The following is a 17,351-nucleotide window of genomic DNA, read 5'->3' on the forward strand; positions in this document are numbered from 1 at the left end:
AATAAGAAATTCGTTTAAAAAATTGAGATTACAGAAATTGATGAGGAATAGGTCTTTTGATATCTGTTAAGCATGGTGGTCTCACTTCTAAATGAGGAAGTTCTGAAAACAATGTTTGGTAAATTTGGGAAAAATGCACATGGAGAAAGCATCAGTTTCTGCTTATCTTGTTTTTTACATTTTTCTTAAAAAAACCCAAACAACCAAACAAAACCTACTGTAGGGTGTATTCCAGAGCAGGGTATTGAACTGTATGGATTTCAAGTCATTGTGGCACAGAAGAAACTGTCAATCAAGAGGAACACCTCGGATTTTAAATAAAAATGTTTCTTAATAGGAATCGATTATGTTAATTAATATGTTATTCATGTGTATGTTCATACATGTTTAAAATGCTGCAAATTTGATAATTTTGTTTTAACCTATTACATAAAGAACATGTTAAATATTTTTACTTTACTGTTGATTGCTAAGACCATACAGAGCATTTTTACTCCTTTAAACTGTCAGTAGTGGAACATAGTAACCTCTATTTACTTTGTTCCTATTTCTAGAAGAAAATACACAAGTGGCTGTAGAAAATGACGAGGAAATGAAGAATTCAGAAATCTCAACTCAGTCTAAATTTGGTGTTGATGATGGTCGTGTGTTGGGAGTTTATATCCATCGATCTGATCGACTTAAAACTGATCTCCTGGTATCTCATCCCATGGTTAAAATCCATGTTGTTGATCAGAGAAGTGGCTTATACGTCAAGAAGGATCATAGGTGACTTTTAATAAACTGTTTCTATCGTCAAGGATTACTATAAATACATAGATTCTTCCCTAGCAAATTAAAGATGAAAATGAAAATAATGCTGAATTTTAAGCTTGCGAGGTCATTCATTACATTACTTTATACATCTATGATAATGCATATATATATCTAGAGTAGATTAGGGTGGTATTTTTCTTTTCTTTTTGATACTATTAAATGCTCTGCATTGCTCTATTGCTCTTGAGGTCCCTGTATTTACAGCGTAGTTTATTCTGTATTTTTTATAGAGAGAAAATGTACTAAATCTCAAAAATATGTAGAAGTGTCTGCCTTTTATAAAAAACTTTTAAAATCCTGAAATGAAGTTTAGTTCTTCATATTTCTAATCAGTTCAGTTACTTATTTCCACTGTCACTATGCATAATTTTCCTGAAAAGCAGATTTTAACAGTGTTTAAGCAGTAGACTGTACCCTGATCATTATGCGTAGATTTGGTAACAGTAACTTGGTTGTTAGTATTTTGAACTTCAGCTTGTAGCATTTCTATATACGTTGTAAATTGTCTTAAATTTTGGGTGGGTTCAGAAATTTTTTTTCTAAAATCAAACAAATGGTATCTTGTATGTTTCTTTGCTTTCTGAAAATACTGTTTTGAGTTGGGTTTTTTTAAGGTGCTATAACATTTGTAACTGTTTGGAAATTTTCAAACAGCAAGAGGAAAGTTTCATCTTATTATGAACAAGAACAAATAGAGCACGTTCTTCCCATTATGACACAGCCATATGACTTCAGACAGTCTAAATCAACGATTCCAGAGTGGGAGGAGCAAGTCATATTTAATGAGTGTTTTAGTTATTTTATTCAAAACACTGAAGAAAGCCCTCGGGTAATCCTGTTTTTTGAGGTAAGGTTAAATATTTTACATCCAATTTATGCACATTATGATTTTCTGTTTGTTTCTTCAACAGTATATATTTGACTGATTCAGGTGTTTTATTTTGGTTATATTGGGTTAATAGTATAGCCTTAAGATACAGAATTAAGTGGAGATACCAAAAGTGGTATTGGTGATTGCTAATACTAATAAACATTTTTTTTTATAGCAAAAACCCCCTGTTTTGATAGTAGTAAGGAGGAGAAAGCTTTCTTATTAAATTAACTGTCATACTTCTGGGAAAGGCTGGTAAGATCGTTCCAGATCTGGATGGGTGGCACCGCATATAAAGGGTGGAACTTTTCCCTCTCACATTCTTCACATTTCCCTTCACAAAGATGAAGATGTTCCCTGCTTGTAGCAACACCTCTTTTCCCTTGTACCAATGAGCAAGCTGTTGCATTGTTTTCCATTAACATTTTAGACATTTACTTCTCTCCCATTCTTCACAAAGTAATTATTAATTCGTTCTCAAATACAAGTACGTTTAAAGGAAAAATTGTAAGGTATATATTCAACATGACTTTGAGCTTAAGTATGTCAATATTTGTAAAGAGACAATCTGTAGTATTAACCTGAAAATGGGTACCTACTACCATAAATGTTTTTTCATTCCTTGTTTTTTTTATATTTCAAATAGATTGTATATACAGTATCACCATATATTTCTTTATGTTCTGTGATACTCGTAAATGAACACATTTATAGGATTAAGAGTCCTTAGTTCCTTAACACAAAAGTAATTACATTTGTATGTAAAGATTCTTCATGGAAATCATGTTAATGTTGGGACCAAAAGTATGACTACACTGAAAGTGTGCCATTTGACTTCAGCATGGTTTATGAAATATCAGTTTGAAGAAAGCATGATTCCAAGTTTCTTTGCATACCAGATAAACCTCCAGAAGTGGCTAAATATGAGAAGATTCTGGTCACTGACCAGAAAAATGAAGAATGTCATGGATATCATTCAAAGTGTTCAAAGTCAGGTTGGACAGGGCTTTGAGCAGCCTGGTCTAGTGAAAGATGTCCATGCCCATGGCGGGGGGATTGGACTAGATGATCTTTGAAGGTCCCTTCCAACCCAAACCATTCTATGACATAAGTGACAGAGCTAGGAAAGGAAAACTAACTTTTTGACTGCTGTTTTCCAGCTAGATTAATGTACAGCTGGTTTTAGCTGTCAGATTTGTGATCTATATGATTTGTGAACTATACAGGATTTATGAAGACTACTCATTAATATTTTCTTTTTTTATTGAGACAGAAGGGAAGCAAGAATAGTTGTTTAAGACCAGACATGCTTTTTTTTAAAGCAGGTCATAAATAGTCATCAAGTAAATGCATAAGGTTCTGTTATTTCTAATTGTGTACTTGTGTGGAAGTACTGTTTTTGTAATTGCTTAAAATTGAAATCTGCTTAATTTAGTGAATCACATCTAGCATATTTTCAGCAGTATTTTTTAATTACCATGAAGTATATATTCAATAGAAATATATTTATATTCCTACCAATACTTTCAGATCCTTGATTTTCTAAGTATGGATGGAGTGAGAGCCAACTCTGATGTACAAATTCAGGAACATGGTTTCCGAAAAATTTGTTGGGCTTTTCTAAAGGTATTGTAAATATCTAAATGAAGAAACAAAATTTATAAATCTTTTTATTCACTTATCTAAAAGACATTAACCATACTAAGTGGGAAAACATTTTCTAATATTTCCAGGCAACAAAGATGGAGAACCAAATTGTTGCTTGCTTGGATGTTCTTTCCTTTCCCTCTTCCTTTGCCCCATAAAACTCACAGTAACAAGCTTGACAGTAAAGAATATGTACTTCTCAAGAAAGTATAGAATGTATAAGAAATTTTTTTTTGTTCATAAAGTACAGAAGGATGTTTTCTTTGAGGGTTTTCTGTGTGTTCATGAGATTCTCTGAAAAAAAAAAAAAAAAAAAACCAACACAAATCCACTAATTTCTGTACCTCAACTATTCCGTATTCTAGTGGCGTTTTCAGTTGGCCAGTCTTTGAACGGACTCCCTAACCTAACTATAAAATGCCTATCATTTTTAGTTGCAGAGTTTGAAATGCTGCAGCAATGAGATACAGGTAATTTAGCTAGCACATCATGTACCTTTTTACCCTTTTAGGAGAGACTTGAATGTGCCACTTTGGCCTTTGAGAGTTGGCAAGCTTTAATTTACCTGAGGATAGTTCATTTGCACTTACCTGTGTGAATGGTAGATTTTGACAGCCATTGAGCAGTCCACAACATGAGAAATACAGGAGAAGATAATGGACAGCAAGTTTAGGGGGAGGGAGAGGGACCTCCATATCATTCCATACAGAGTCTCTTCTCAGCTCTGCCCAAGATTAATCTACTGGAATCAGGGGTCTGGTATCCCCTGTCTAGGTGTATAGCTGGTAGGAACTGTGCGTCCAGGCATTCAGTTCAGGAGTAGGCTGTACAAAGGGAAGGATGAATTTCTAACTCATAAGTACAAATAATATTGTGGCCTGTTCTTCATTCCTACTGCATCTGTCTGCATTATCCTTTCATCTGTATCAGTCAAAATAGAAATATCCTGATGAACAGTGAACAATGTTAATGGTAGTAGGTACACTTGTTCTTCAGTTCAATAGAGACAACTCAGTTTCCTCTGAAGTTGGAAAGGTTACTGCTTTGCTGTATCTTCTGCTCTGAGTCAAAGCCTTAGCAATGCCCTTTGCTGCAGCGTTCAAAGTGGGCAGATTTGGAAGAGGCTCTTTGTGGATTGACAGTCCTTTGAGATTTGGACTTGCTGGGTAATTCCAGCAAGTAGTAATTAAAACAAACAAACAACAACAACAAAAAAACCCCCTGGTACTGCAGAGGTCTTCCCACATACAGGATGTTACTGTTGTGCACATGAAGCATGTCTCAAAACTAGGCTGCCAGCTTTAATGTTAGTGATTTGATCCTGGGGGTGTTTAATACATGCTTACTTCATTACCACTTTTAGGGATAATATATTCCCTCAATGGGAAGTGGATTTCAGAGTTTACTGTAGTTGTTCAAGATATTAGAAGTAATCAATGACTTCTATTACTTTTATGTTAATGTAACACATTTTTTTCCTTTTTTTAATCACCCTTCCAGCTTGTAGGTGCAAATGGAGTTCTAAACATTGATGGAAAACTCCGTCTGCAGTTATATTACCCACCTCCGAGGACCAAGTCACATTCAAATGTTGTTGAGGTCTATAACTGGTGGGCAAAATGTCCTAGAAATCGTTACCCATCAACTTTATATGTAACTGTTAGAGGCATAAAACTGCCAGATCATGTAAGTTAAATACATAACGTATAAATATATTTACAAATACACAGACTTTTCTGTAGGAACTAGTAACTACCTTGAGCATGTGAGTGTATGTGTTTGTATGCATGTATATAAAACCTGTACTTGTATACTAGCTGTTATATATGATGCATATGATAGCTATTAACAAGAGCTTCGCATCTTAAGATACATGTTCCAAACTCGTTCCTTCATAGGTGTCTTTAAAAAATAGACTTTTCTACCTGCAACTTTGCGTATTTTGCCATTGACAGTCAGGAAACTTTCAGGGTACTTTCCTGAAGATTGATATTCCTTCTTATTAGAAGAAATGCCATTTTAGGTCACTGGGCTCATGCAGGTGTGTAAATTCTATAAGTGACAGAAGATGTAAGTCACTTAAGTCTGATTCCCTGCGCCCTCAAGCTATAATGAGTCATATTTTTTTCCTCAAATGAAAACTCCTTTAAAGACAGACTTACATTGGTATGTGCTGAGATGTGCATTCAAGGCATTTATTGTTCTACAATGTGAGTACAATATTGTTCTATTATATAAATTTCCTTATATATTTACAGTTGTCATAAGTCTTTCTTTTGCTCACTGTTCATACAATCAAGGGTGATACGTGGAAGCCTGTTGAGATGTGGTCCAAAACCAAGCTAATCTGTGGGATTAGTTCATATGTTTTTGGGACACTTTTCTAATCCGTATACTGGAATGACATCTGCAGATCTCTTGCTCTGTCAGCTGCTGAGGTTGTTAGGAATTCTGTGTGCTTTGCTTGAGCAGCTGTGCTTCATCTTTCTGGAAGTGTTCTGAGGCTGTCTTCTCCATGGTCTGAATGTTTTTCTGGTATATTTAGGTGCTATCGCTGGTTTACAGCTGTCCCTACTTCACAGTCCTCTGTGAAATTCAAGTGATGTGATAAATTTGTGTAGGCCGCCTGAGCTGTGCTTGACTTGGATCCATTAGCTACTGGTATTATTTTGTTCTTGGTCTGATAAATACCAGATTTGCCAAGGCTGGGATTGAGCTCCAGATAAGAGCCATGGCATGATACAGTTTTCTATGCATAGATTTCTGCTTCCATTTAAGATCTGTTACAGATCATGCCTAGTCTTCTGCTTCTCCAGAAGGGCCCACATCTCCCATACCTCCTGCATGGGCTGGTAGATACGAAAATAGATGTCTCTGATAAAACAGGGCATCTTGCATGGAAGTAGACATCTATTTGTGGACAACTGATTTATGCTCTTAAATTGGTTTCTACTTGCATAGTAGGTGTCCAACTTCCCTTTTTAGTCACAGGAACCTAGACAGTTATCCACCCTGAAGTAGATACCTAGCAACTGTCAGCCTGGAATAAAACAGTAATTTTGCCTGGTATTCAGATGTGTTTGAGACCTGTCTTAGTGAAACCAAGCAGAACTGCAGCTGCTGCTTAATGGCCTCTGTGCCCCTCAGCCATAGGGCTGCTAGGCTGCCTCACAGCTTAAGGCTTCCTGTGTGTTCAAGCTTGGTGTAACTTGTAGGTAAGGTTCAGTAGTGTACTTAGAGAAGTTTGGAAAGTATATATGCTTTACTTACAATTATAATCACAAATGTGGTCAGTCTTCCTTTTTCCTTTGCAACACTTGAACATAGTTTGTTCAATACACAACCCTGGTAATATCTTTTCATCTCATGAATGGATTTTGTTGCCAAAGCAGTATTTTGATTTGAAGGTGGTAGGATAATGTCACTGGAACTATTTATGTGCTGAAATGCTTTTTTTTATACAGCGTCTTCACTAGGTAGTAGAGTATTACTAATTTTTACTGACCTGGATAGCTAATAAAAATAGAAAAGTATAGATTATTTGAAAAATCTTTGATACCATCTGATTGACAGAACTGTGGAAGCTCAGATTACTTTCTGACTTGCTGGTTACTTTAAATGAAATTTTTGCTACGCAGCTTTCATGTATTAAGCTTTTTCTAATCTCTATTTTTCAGATGTAAAAATGCAATGCATTTGAAGTCAAAATTACCTTTTAATTTTTTCAGATATTACACTGCTTATTTTAAAAATATTTTTTTCCTGATACTTAGTTTTGTTTGCCTTAAGGTTGCTCCTTCTTTCCGCTCTATGATAGCTGTTCAGCAGGAACAAAGTAGTGCAACACTATGTGAGCTCCAGAGAGAGGGATCTAAAAAATCATGTGAACCTTTTCCAGAGGAGAAGAAGGAGCCATTTAAATGGACAAGATTGCCTGGACAGGTGAAGTGTTTTTCTTTGCTTTTTAAAGGAAAATAATTTAAAGATCTACTATCTTTTTATAACTTTATTTTTATGATCTAAGTATTGTGAAGCAAGTCATTCATTAAAGCAAATTAAAAAAATTACTAAACAAAATACAAAACATAAGGAACTCCTGGAAATAGTAGAGGATGCTTAGCTTCTTGCCAAATATGGTTGATTTAACCATTTTTTCCCAGAACAGTCAGGTATTTTTCTCTCCAGAATTCTCTAGGAATTTGAAAGAGTAGGGCTATTTGGGTAGTAGAAGTAAGACCAGAAACCAGTTCTCAGATTTCAGCTTGATTGGAAATATATTTTCTTGCTTGGGTTTGTTTTTTTTTTTGTTGTTGTTGTTTTGGTTTTTTGTTTTTTAATTCCCTCAGTTAAAGTTATTTTTACAGTATAACAGAAGGAACTTTCATTGAAGAATCTTAAGAAGGTTCTTGCTGACTTCATCCTAACTCCTAGTTTTGTATATTTTAAATGCATATGAATCTGTTCATACGAATTTTTCATTCATAAAGGTAAATCAGGTTTAGGTTAAATAATCACATAACTACTCAGGATATTTTAATTCCCATTAAACTTTGAATTTAGTTCTGGAAAAAAGCCCTTGGGTGAAAAAGAGGGAATGTTTTGGGAGAGAGGAAGGGGGACTATAATACCCGTGCAATTTTGTGAAATGTTTCATCTCCAGATATGTTTAAAAAAATCAGGAATTGAAATACAGATGAGGAACACTAAGGGTGATTTGGTAGACCAGAGGTTTGAGTGCCTGTGGTTACTCTTCTGAGTTCACACTGGAATCATTAATTTACTAAAAGTTGTGCTTAGATTCCTTAAACAAGTTTGACTTACACTGTAACTCTACAGCTTATATTATTGATGATAGTCATCATTAAGCACTTCTTAAGATTAAGGAAATTATTTCAATTTTAAATTTTCATAGGTTTTTAAAACTTTCTAGTTGTCCATAGTAATGGGGTTGAAACGAATATACAAACTAGATGTGGCTTAAGTTATGCAGCAGAGCTGCCTCTGTTTATAAGGTTGATTTTTTTCTTTTAGATTCCCCTAAGATGTTAGTAGCTTTTTAGAACTTATGCATGATAGGAACTAAGAAGGTGTTTTAAGCATTGGCTAGTTAATATTCATAACTGTGTAATCCCAATTTTTACCTGAAAAGCTAGGCTTGCCGCATACCAAACAAGCATCTGTTTTCACTGCGAGGTGGAGATATGGGCTGTTTCTGTATTCGTTTCTCTCATGATGGGAAAACGCTGGCAGCAGCATGTGCAGGAAAGAATGGCTATCCCATTGTTTGTAAGTTTAAAATATGTTTTGGGGTTTTTTCTTATAATTCATGTAGTTTGAAATTAAAGGGCGAAAGATGTATTTTTAAATTGCTTTTTTTAGAGGCTTTGTTTTATAATTGTGTTTTGCAAATTGTTCTATGCATTAAAGAACATTGAGGAAAATGCTCTTCCTTTGTTAATAGGGCTGGAACACTGGCTTTTCATACGTGGTAATATATATACAGTTTAATGGTATGAAATTACACTATTTCTACACAGAGGTCTAATGGAAATACTAAAGCAGTTTGCATAAGGAACATATTTTCTGATAATAAGGTTTTAAGTGAAATAACTTTTCCAGCCCCGCCCCCCCCACACTTTTTGTGTAAGTTTTTCTGCTACTCTGTCATGAAAAGTCAGATACCTGGATTGCTGTCATCTCCAGACAGACTGATGGAGGCTGCTGTCTTCCATGGTCCAGTTCAGTTTGAAATACAGATATTTCTTACTACTCAAACTTGAGGCTGCTTTTTCATGGTAGCCTCAACTGCATAGTTCTTAAGCCCTGCATAAGAATTTTGAGATTTAGAGGGAACAGTATTTTAAGTGTATACAAAGTAGATGTTTAAATGCAAGGAACAGTAAGTCTAGATTACTTTATTACACAGCCCCAGAAAATGATCTCAATGTTAATCTATTTCAAAGATTGGTCAGGTAGCTGTCAAAAAAATTATATATAATCCTAATTTGGTTCTAATAATTTAAAGCAAATAAACTGTTTCTTAGGGGTTAAGACATTTGTGACATCCATGAACCACTAGATGGAAGTATATGCTTGGTGTCCATGCATATCTAGCAACTATTTGATCTTGTTCTCCGAGATGATAAAGAAAATGAGCTGATTTAGGCTAGCAGAAACTCAGCCTAAGATTAAACTAAACTTTGCACTAATAATTGCATAAAATTGATTGTAAATACTTACAGATTTTTTTTTTCCTATTTAAACTTCACTAGTGTATGAAATTCCTTCTGGGCAGTTCCTGAGAGAATTTTATGGTCACCTTAACATAGTGTATGATCTTTGTTGGTCAAAAGACAATCAACACCTTCTTACAGCATCCTCTGATGGCACTGTCAGGTCAGTATGATGCAGATGTTGTGGCAGGTAGCATCAGAAGCAGAAAAGAAAGTGGTCCGATTTCATGTCTTCCTACAAACTGCTATAACATTTTATTTAAAGATTTGATTACAGTGTGACTTACTCTATAATAATATAAAAATTGTGATAGAGTTAATCGCACTTTATTGACTATATTGGTTTCTAATGTATGTGTATTTGAGACCAAAGCTTTTCCAAAAACTGTAGTGTCTAAATCTACAGTGCAGCAAAAAACCAAAAGGCTTTATATTTCAAAAAGTCGCTGAGACAGTTGGAATATTTCCTTGGAGAAATTGCTGTATTATGAATGCAGTATTAAGTTTGCAAATTTGAACGTGAGGCAGGAAATTGAAAATTTAAGATTCAAGTTATGTGTGTAAATTGACCACACTGCATTTTTGTAGGTATTTTAGTTTTTGGACACTTAGTTAAATAATTCAAATTAAATTGCTAAAAATGAAACTTGATAGTTTTATTTCTGAGACTGAATGTGTACACATTTTCCTCTGCAATTAAAAAGTGTACTTCAGTGCAGTATTAATGTTAAAATACTAATCTGTTCAAGGTTTAAAAGCAAAACGCTCAAAACTGTAGAAAATACTACATGAAAATATGGCTGTGACACTGCACAATTTTATTATGAGCAACTTCATAGGTTTTCATAGGGCTTTTTTTTTTTTTTTTTTAGCTCTTCAGATCCCTATCTGTTGTTTCTGTTATGCAACTCAGTAATGCTACAGGCAGTTGCATAAATGAAATACCAGAAGAATTGTTAAATGATATATTGTATGTGTGGAACTGTTTTGTCTTTTTTTGCTGCTTGTACGTAGGCATAAAAAGAGTATTTTGAGAGCTTTGCTCATGTTTTTATTTTCTATTTGGAAGACATTAAATAATTTTTTTGTATTGAAGTAAATATCTATTTCAGTCATTTCTGTTACCTGTAAGAAGGCCCAGCTGTTCCTCAATTCTTGAATTTGTGGCAGCAAGTTGAAACTGTAGTGGTCTGCCTCCTTTTCTGTGTACTATGCTTAGTCACTGTACAAATGATTAGTTCCTGTATTTATTGTCTGTTGCTTAAGGTCCTTAAAAAGTCTTAGTTTAGGCAAGGAGTTTCTTTTTCTCTTTCATATTGGGAGCACTTTGCCTTTGAAACATGGTAGAATTGAAGGATGAGGACCAAAAGGCACCCCATTGCTTTAAAGTCATTATCAGTTTATTACTCGGATCATCTCTCATGCTGAGTTCTAAGGCAACTTGAACGGAGATTTGGGAATTTATGTAAATTCTTCTTCATGTAGTGTTTTGTTACCCTTGAGCCTTCCGAAGCTTTAGTCTCACATTACTTGTGAGCAACAAATTACCTTTTATGTTGTTAGGGCAAAACCGTTCTAAAAGATAGGTAGACTCCTTGTATCCTTTGCAGATGAAGTTGCAAGTTAATTGCTATAAGAGATTGCAATTTTGTAATGAACTCACCTCAGAGTAAGCTTAGAATTCTTTCAGTAGCCACCAGAGGTAGTCACCCCACCTGGAAGGGTGGCATTCAAACAATTAAATTCCATACTGTAACTGAGCACTCTCTGAAATGTGCTGCCCACCTGTATTTCATGATCCAGGTACCTTTTCATTCTTTATGGGCTCATCTTTGGGGAAGGCTCAATCATAAAATGTATCACATCAAACAAAAAACACTTCCTAAGAAAAATCTGATCTTACAGCTATGGGTGGTAAAGGATAGGAAATAGTTGAATAGTAAGAACTGAATTTATGTGAAGAAAACATCCTTGAGATCACAATCACTGTGTGGTAGGTAATTGTTCTTTTAAAACTTTCTGGAGTTTTATTTATATTAGTCCTATTATTAAATATTAGTGCTATATTATTAGTAGTACTATTATATTAGTCCTATAATTTTATATTTATATTAGTCCTAAATGTTCCTTTGTGGGATTTTTGTTCTACCTTTTTTTTTTCCCTGCAAAACGAATTATACCCCAGAATGTCTTAATTTGTTTATAACTCCTGAAGGAAACGAACCGATCCATTCCATGGAATTCTTTATGTGTATTTTAAAATGTGCAAAATAAGTAAGTAGTCATGAATTTACTTTGATGGCAGAGTACTGTGTAAAGTAGTAAATGTATCTTAATCTTGTTAGAAAGTACCATATTAAAGGATTAAATACAGGTGGAACATATTGGTAGGATAAACAGGTGGTGCTAAGTGTTTGCAAGCATGTACCTCTAGAAGCACTAGCATGAAATATGGCATCAGTTATACCTGTGTATGTGATTGTTTTATACAGTAGATATCCTAACATCCTTTCCTTTTAGAATGTGGAAAATAGAAATGCAGGCAGCATCTGCAGTGAGAGTTTTCCCTCATCCTTCATTTGTTTACACTGCAAAGTACCACCCAATTGCTGACTCCTTGGTTGTGACAGGATGTTATGACTCAGTGATTAGAATCTGGAATGCAAATGTGAAAGAAATCCATGGGCAACTGCTACAGGAGCTTGATGGTCACAAAAGTTTCATCAACACACTTTGTTTTGATGCAGAAGGTGTGTACTTGGTATTACTTTTTCAAATAGTCTTCAGTTGAAGACCAACATAAGTGTTACTAGTTTGGTTTATTTCATAGAGGCAATGTAAAATGCTATAATAGAATAGAATAGTTTTAGCTGTGTTTGCAATTAATATGTTAGTATGGTGCCTTATTTGGATGAACACAAAGGGACACATAGTCCCTGATATAAATTGAGAGTAATCAGAGAAAGTAAGTGTAGAAAGGACAGGCAAACAAATGTGTAGTGATCGGGCAATGATGACTGGGCAAACTTTGGTCATAGTGTAGTTTTCATGGTCCCTATAACTAGCTATTTTTAGTTAGCTAGTGTTTTGTAAATATTGAAACTGAAATTAGCAGAACAAAAAGCACAAATGCTGCTGTTCAGAGGAGACAAATGCATCAGGATGCAGGTGAAAAGCCTAGCAGTTAGTGTAGAGAGGTAAGTCGGAAAAAAGGCAGGTTTGGCTAGGATTTATCTAGGTGGAAGAATTATGTGCCAGCTTAAAAGCAGATGCAGGAAATCTGAAGCCAGCTTCTGGAAAACTCTTGGAACAGAACTTCAGAACGTGAAATTGCATGATCAGAACAGTAGCAAAGATAGCTCCACCATATTGTCATTCAAAGTTATCAACTTAATACAAAGATAAAGAAAATGAGGTAGCAGTAGTTAGATTGTGAGAATTTTAATGCTAGACTGAAGAAGTGGGAAGGCGATGAACTTTTTGACATTAACAGAGAATGTGAAAAACTGAGAGAAAAGGACAGAAATTTGACCATTGTGAACAACGTTATCTGGTAGATTAACAGCTGAAAGCAAGTGAGAGAAAGGTACTGACATGTACTAGTGGAGGGTGGGAAGACTTGAAGATGGGCAAATGAGTAAGATACTTGAAGTGTTTGACTTTCTGGTATTAGTGATATTATTAGTAATTAGGTGGTTCATTTTGGGAGGTATTCACTGGAGTAGGTGCCACAAAGAGGAAAGAGTTGCATTTTTATAAAGAATTAGTATTTCTGCTTAATTTAAGAACTACTGTTGGAAAACACTATTTGTTCTTGTTCAAGATGCTCTCAGTGAATGTATAGGTAAGCATTAGGCTGTCATGTGAAGCTCATTGAGCTATAAGTGCTTATTTTTTGCTGATTCTAGAATATGAGTAAAAATGAAAAAACTTAAAAGAACATTCAGCATCCCAGTATCTGACTTATGTGCTGTATCCAAATTTACGGTATCAACTTATGTCATACAGTATGAGCAAAATGTAGCTGCAATGAGTGTATCATAGCAAAAGAGAGAAAAGTACTGGTTTTCACCCGTTCACAAAAATAATAGAAAAAAGTTGTTTCTTGTTCATACATCTTTTTCTGTATTAGTTCTTTTGCATTCTTCTACTTATAAGATTATTATTTCACAGGGCTCCACATGTTCTCAGGAGATAGTTCAGGACTGATAATAGTTTGGGACACATCTGTCAAAGGAAGTTCTCAACACCTGTTTCAACACTGGAGAATTAATAAGGTATACAGGTTTCTTAAACTAGCATTGTAATTTTTATGTGAACTGTTCCAAGTCATTTGATTTGAATTCAAACTTTTTTATACGTTAACTTTTGTTTAACTGAAAAGATGTATTTTCTTTAAATAACGGTACAAAAGAGCTGATAGAACATGCTGTGATTCACTGACTTAAAATTTTTGAATTGTTTTGTGACTTCAATTTTTTGTATATAAAATATGAAAATGCTTGAGGCTTAATAGCATTGTATTAACGGGTAAAAGCTAATGCATTAGGTTGTTCTCTAGAGACAGCAAGAAAATAGACCACAGGCTTTACAAATCACATTTGTTCATACCTTAGAGGCCTAATGTTTAGTCAGCATTTCTGTCATCAACTGTTTCAGAAGTTCAGTCACAGCAAAATCTGCCTTGACATTGTGAAAAGTTGATTGCCTAGGATATAATGCCTTAATATAGGAACAAATTTCTTCCTTAACCAAATAGAATTAAATGGGCAAAAAAAGAGTAATGCAAGAGAAAAATTAATAATAATGTGTAAAAACATGAGTTTTAAAACACAAAGATAAATTTTTTACTTTATTTTCCTTCCTTCTATAGGAAATAAAAGAAAATGATATTAAAGGAACACCAATAAATCATTTGGAGGTGCATCCAAATGGAAGGCGTTTATTAATCCATGCCAAAGACAGTACCCTGAGAATCATGGATCTCAGAATGTAAGTAGATTTTTGGTGACAAGTGCGTACTTCCTTTTTGTTTTAAAATTTACCTGGGGAAATAAAGTACCATAAAACTATTAAATGTGTAGTTGTGGAGAAGAAAGATATCTTAATAATCAATGATAGCAATATTAGGGTTAGGAAATGGTTTCAAAACACTGCTGTATTACAGACCTTTTGCATGATATCGGGTAAGTCTTTTAGAATAGAATATCCAAAAATTACTAGATTACTTGGGAGCTTAAGGTGGCATGAAGGAGAAGACTAGTCTCCTGAAGACTGAAATCACTTTTAAAAATGCAATCTGGGCATGAAAATAACATTGAAATTCTAACACTTATTTGTGCATTAGTTTCTCATGGTTAAGACTCTGGAAATTTGATGATAAAATGGAATGAAGATTGTATTCATAAATATTGAAAAATGCAGCGATGTACGTATTATGGTATATTAAGCAGGCTGTGAGATTTTTAACTTAGTTTTTGATGATTTTTCTCATTTTTAATAGTTATGAACATAATTCTTTAATAATAAACTACAATAAAAAACAAGGGGGTCACAGAATCACTTAAGTTTGTTGAGGTTGGAGAGTGTCCAGTCTGACCCCAATAATCAAAGTATGAGAACATGTTACTCAGCTTTGTCCAATTGGGTTTTAAATATCCTGAAGGATGGAGTTTACAACTTCTGTGAGTAACATGTTCTAGTGTTCATTCACTCTCAAAGTAAAAGAATTTTTTTCTTAATTTTAAACAGAATGTCCTGTATTTCAATTTGTGTCCATTCCCCTTTGTCCTTTCACTGGGTGAAACTGAGAAGACTCTCACTCCTATCAGTTACACTTATTAGTAAGATGCACCTGAACATTCTCTTCTGGAAAGTCACATTAAAGATATGAATGCTCTTTCTAAATGATTGATCCTTAATTTCATGGGTTCCCTTCCACCCCTTGCCATGCAGAAAATCAAAGGTCCCTGGTGTTCTGCATGAAATTACCTGGGGGAAATACCTTTATGCTCTCATAGCACAAGAAACTACATTCTTTTAGAACATACTTATGTACATATACATACTCTCTCAGAAAATCTTGCTCCTAAGTAATATAATGGGTTGGATGTTTGAACTAGCTGAAGACTTTCCAGTCTTGTAGTGCACTCTTCATCTTTTACTGTAAATGATAAATTATAATGAATATTCTAGAAGGCTAAACTATCCACTCAATTGAAGCATGAAATTGTTGGATTAACCGAGGGAGCCTATAGTTTTTGAAGCAGATAGTGTTCTTCTATCACTACCATTCCTAAAAAGTGCAGAGAGTTTTAGTTTGAGAGGGAAAAATGGACATACATATTAATCTCTAAGAAAGGGTTAATATGGTGTGCAATTTCACAATTATTTTAAGCCAGTTTATCCATAGGACACACCATCTCCTATCTCCCACACCTTTGGCCATGTATTCCTAGCATTTCCTTTTTATCAGCTCTAGAGATCTCTCAATGCAGGGTAAGTCAAATCAGTGAACTGATCCGACTGAAAATCAGCCTACAAATACAAATGATTAATTTTCATTTTAATCAACTATCTGATCTAACTCATCTGATAGCTGCCCAAACACTAGAGAAGAAATGAGGGAGAGCCTGGGAAAATAAGGGTGGAGAGGACAGCAGCAGGACTGCTGCTTTGACTGCAGCCCACAGTTACATTGGCTTAAGTCTATCAATAAACCACAGGGTTAGATACTCAGCAGTGATAATTTTACACGTCAGCATTAACTGTTCATTCCCTACATGAGAAAAGAGGGGGTGGAGGTCACAGATCAACACAATTCACTTTGATTGACAGCTAGTTGTTCTTAACTTTCCTCTTTAAACTTGCTTTTTTTGATCTTTTTGGATAATGCTGCTGTCCTGTCACTTAAGTATGTGATCAGTGATTTGGTTTTGGTTCAGACCTCTCCTTAGGGTTTCATATGCAGGCTAGTTTTACATCTTGCAGAGCTCTTCTACATGACATCTCAGAGATACTATCTTACACAGAAAAAACTCTTATTTGGGCTAATATGGTCTTGCGCTGTGATCATTAAAGCATCCTTTTCTCTTGCTTGCCAAACAGAATTGTATGCAGGGTGTATTTATTCAGAATATTGTGCAAAATAATTTTCCTGTCATATTAACTGCTCTGCGCTTCTGCCAGCATACCTCCATTGTTTCTGCAGTAACACATTTTAAAAATTACTGTCTTCTGTCTTTGAGGGCTGTCATGGCCTATTGCCATTTTTCTTGCCTTGAATTCTGCATTGTAGTATTACTGCAGTATTAGTCTCCATTTTGAACTTTCACATCTTTTTCCAAGCTGTACCTCATGTTTGAGAGAGCCTCTTAGAAGCTCACTTATGCTTCTTTAAATCCTTTTGTAGGTTCTCTCTCACTTGATGCCTACAGACTGTTTGACAGTTCATTGGTAGGTCATTATTACTATGCTGACCAGTAGTGTTTCACTGACTTAAGATTAGGATACCAAAGTTGCAAAATAATACTAAAAATATTGATGTTAATAGTAAATCAGTACTGATGTCTGAAATTTGTTGATTCTACTGTTGCTTTTTTTTTTAACCAAGGAGACATTAGTCTAAAGAGAGCTGCTGGATAAATTTAAGCGCTACTGGGATGTAAACAAGCTCAGGAAGCATATTGAAAACTTTTTTGGCAGAGCTTGGAGTAACAGTGCCAATTTCCCTATTTTTTTTGCAAAGCCCAGGATCAAGAAAATGCAAATTACTACATCTATAT

The 17,351-nt window shown here is 34.8% G+C and overlaps 1 protein-coding gene across 9 annotated transcripts in view; it reads left to right on the plus strand.

Annotated features, from left to right (window-relative positions):
* Positions 1 to 17,351, plus strand: part of AHI1 (Abelson helper integration site 1) — a 98,951-nt gene that overhangs the window by 13,940 nt on the left and 67,660 nt on the right. For all 9 annotated transcript variants that reach the window (XR_011325417.1, XR_011325416.1, XM_069787256.1 and 6 more), the window contains exons 6-15: positions 555 to 768; positions 1,471 to 1,663; positions 3,218 to 3,313; positions 4,835 to 5,020; positions 7,124 to 7,276; positions 8,488 to 8,620; positions 9,607 to 9,730; positions 12,088 to 12,317; positions 13,741 to 13,844; positions 14,441 to 14,559. Coding sequence is in view for 7 of the 9 variants with exons in the window: in XM_069787256.1 (XP_069643357.1) it covers positions 555 to 768; positions 1,471 to 1,663; positions 3,218 to 3,313; positions 4,835 to 5,020; positions 7,124 to 7,276; positions 8,488 to 8,620; positions 9,607 to 9,730; positions 12,088 to 12,317; positions 13,741 to 13,844; positions 14,441 to 14,559 (1,552 nt within the window). In the remaining 2 variants the exon portion in view is untranslated. The remainder of the gene's footprint in view (positions 1 to 554; positions 769 to 1,470; positions 1,664 to 3,217; positions 3,314 to 4,834; positions 5,021 to 7,123; positions 7,277 to 8,487; positions 8,621 to 9,606; positions 9,731 to 12,087; positions 12,318 to 13,740; positions 13,845 to 14,440; positions 14,560 to 17,351) is intronic.

Source organism: Haliaeetus albicilla, chromosome 7 (assembly GCF_947461875.1).
Source record: "Haliaeetus albicilla chromosome 7, bHalAlb1.1, whole genome shotgun sequence".
Classification (NCBI taxonomy): Eukaryota; Metazoa; Chordata; class Aves; order Accipitriformes; family Accipitridae; genus Haliaeetus; species Haliaeetus albicilla.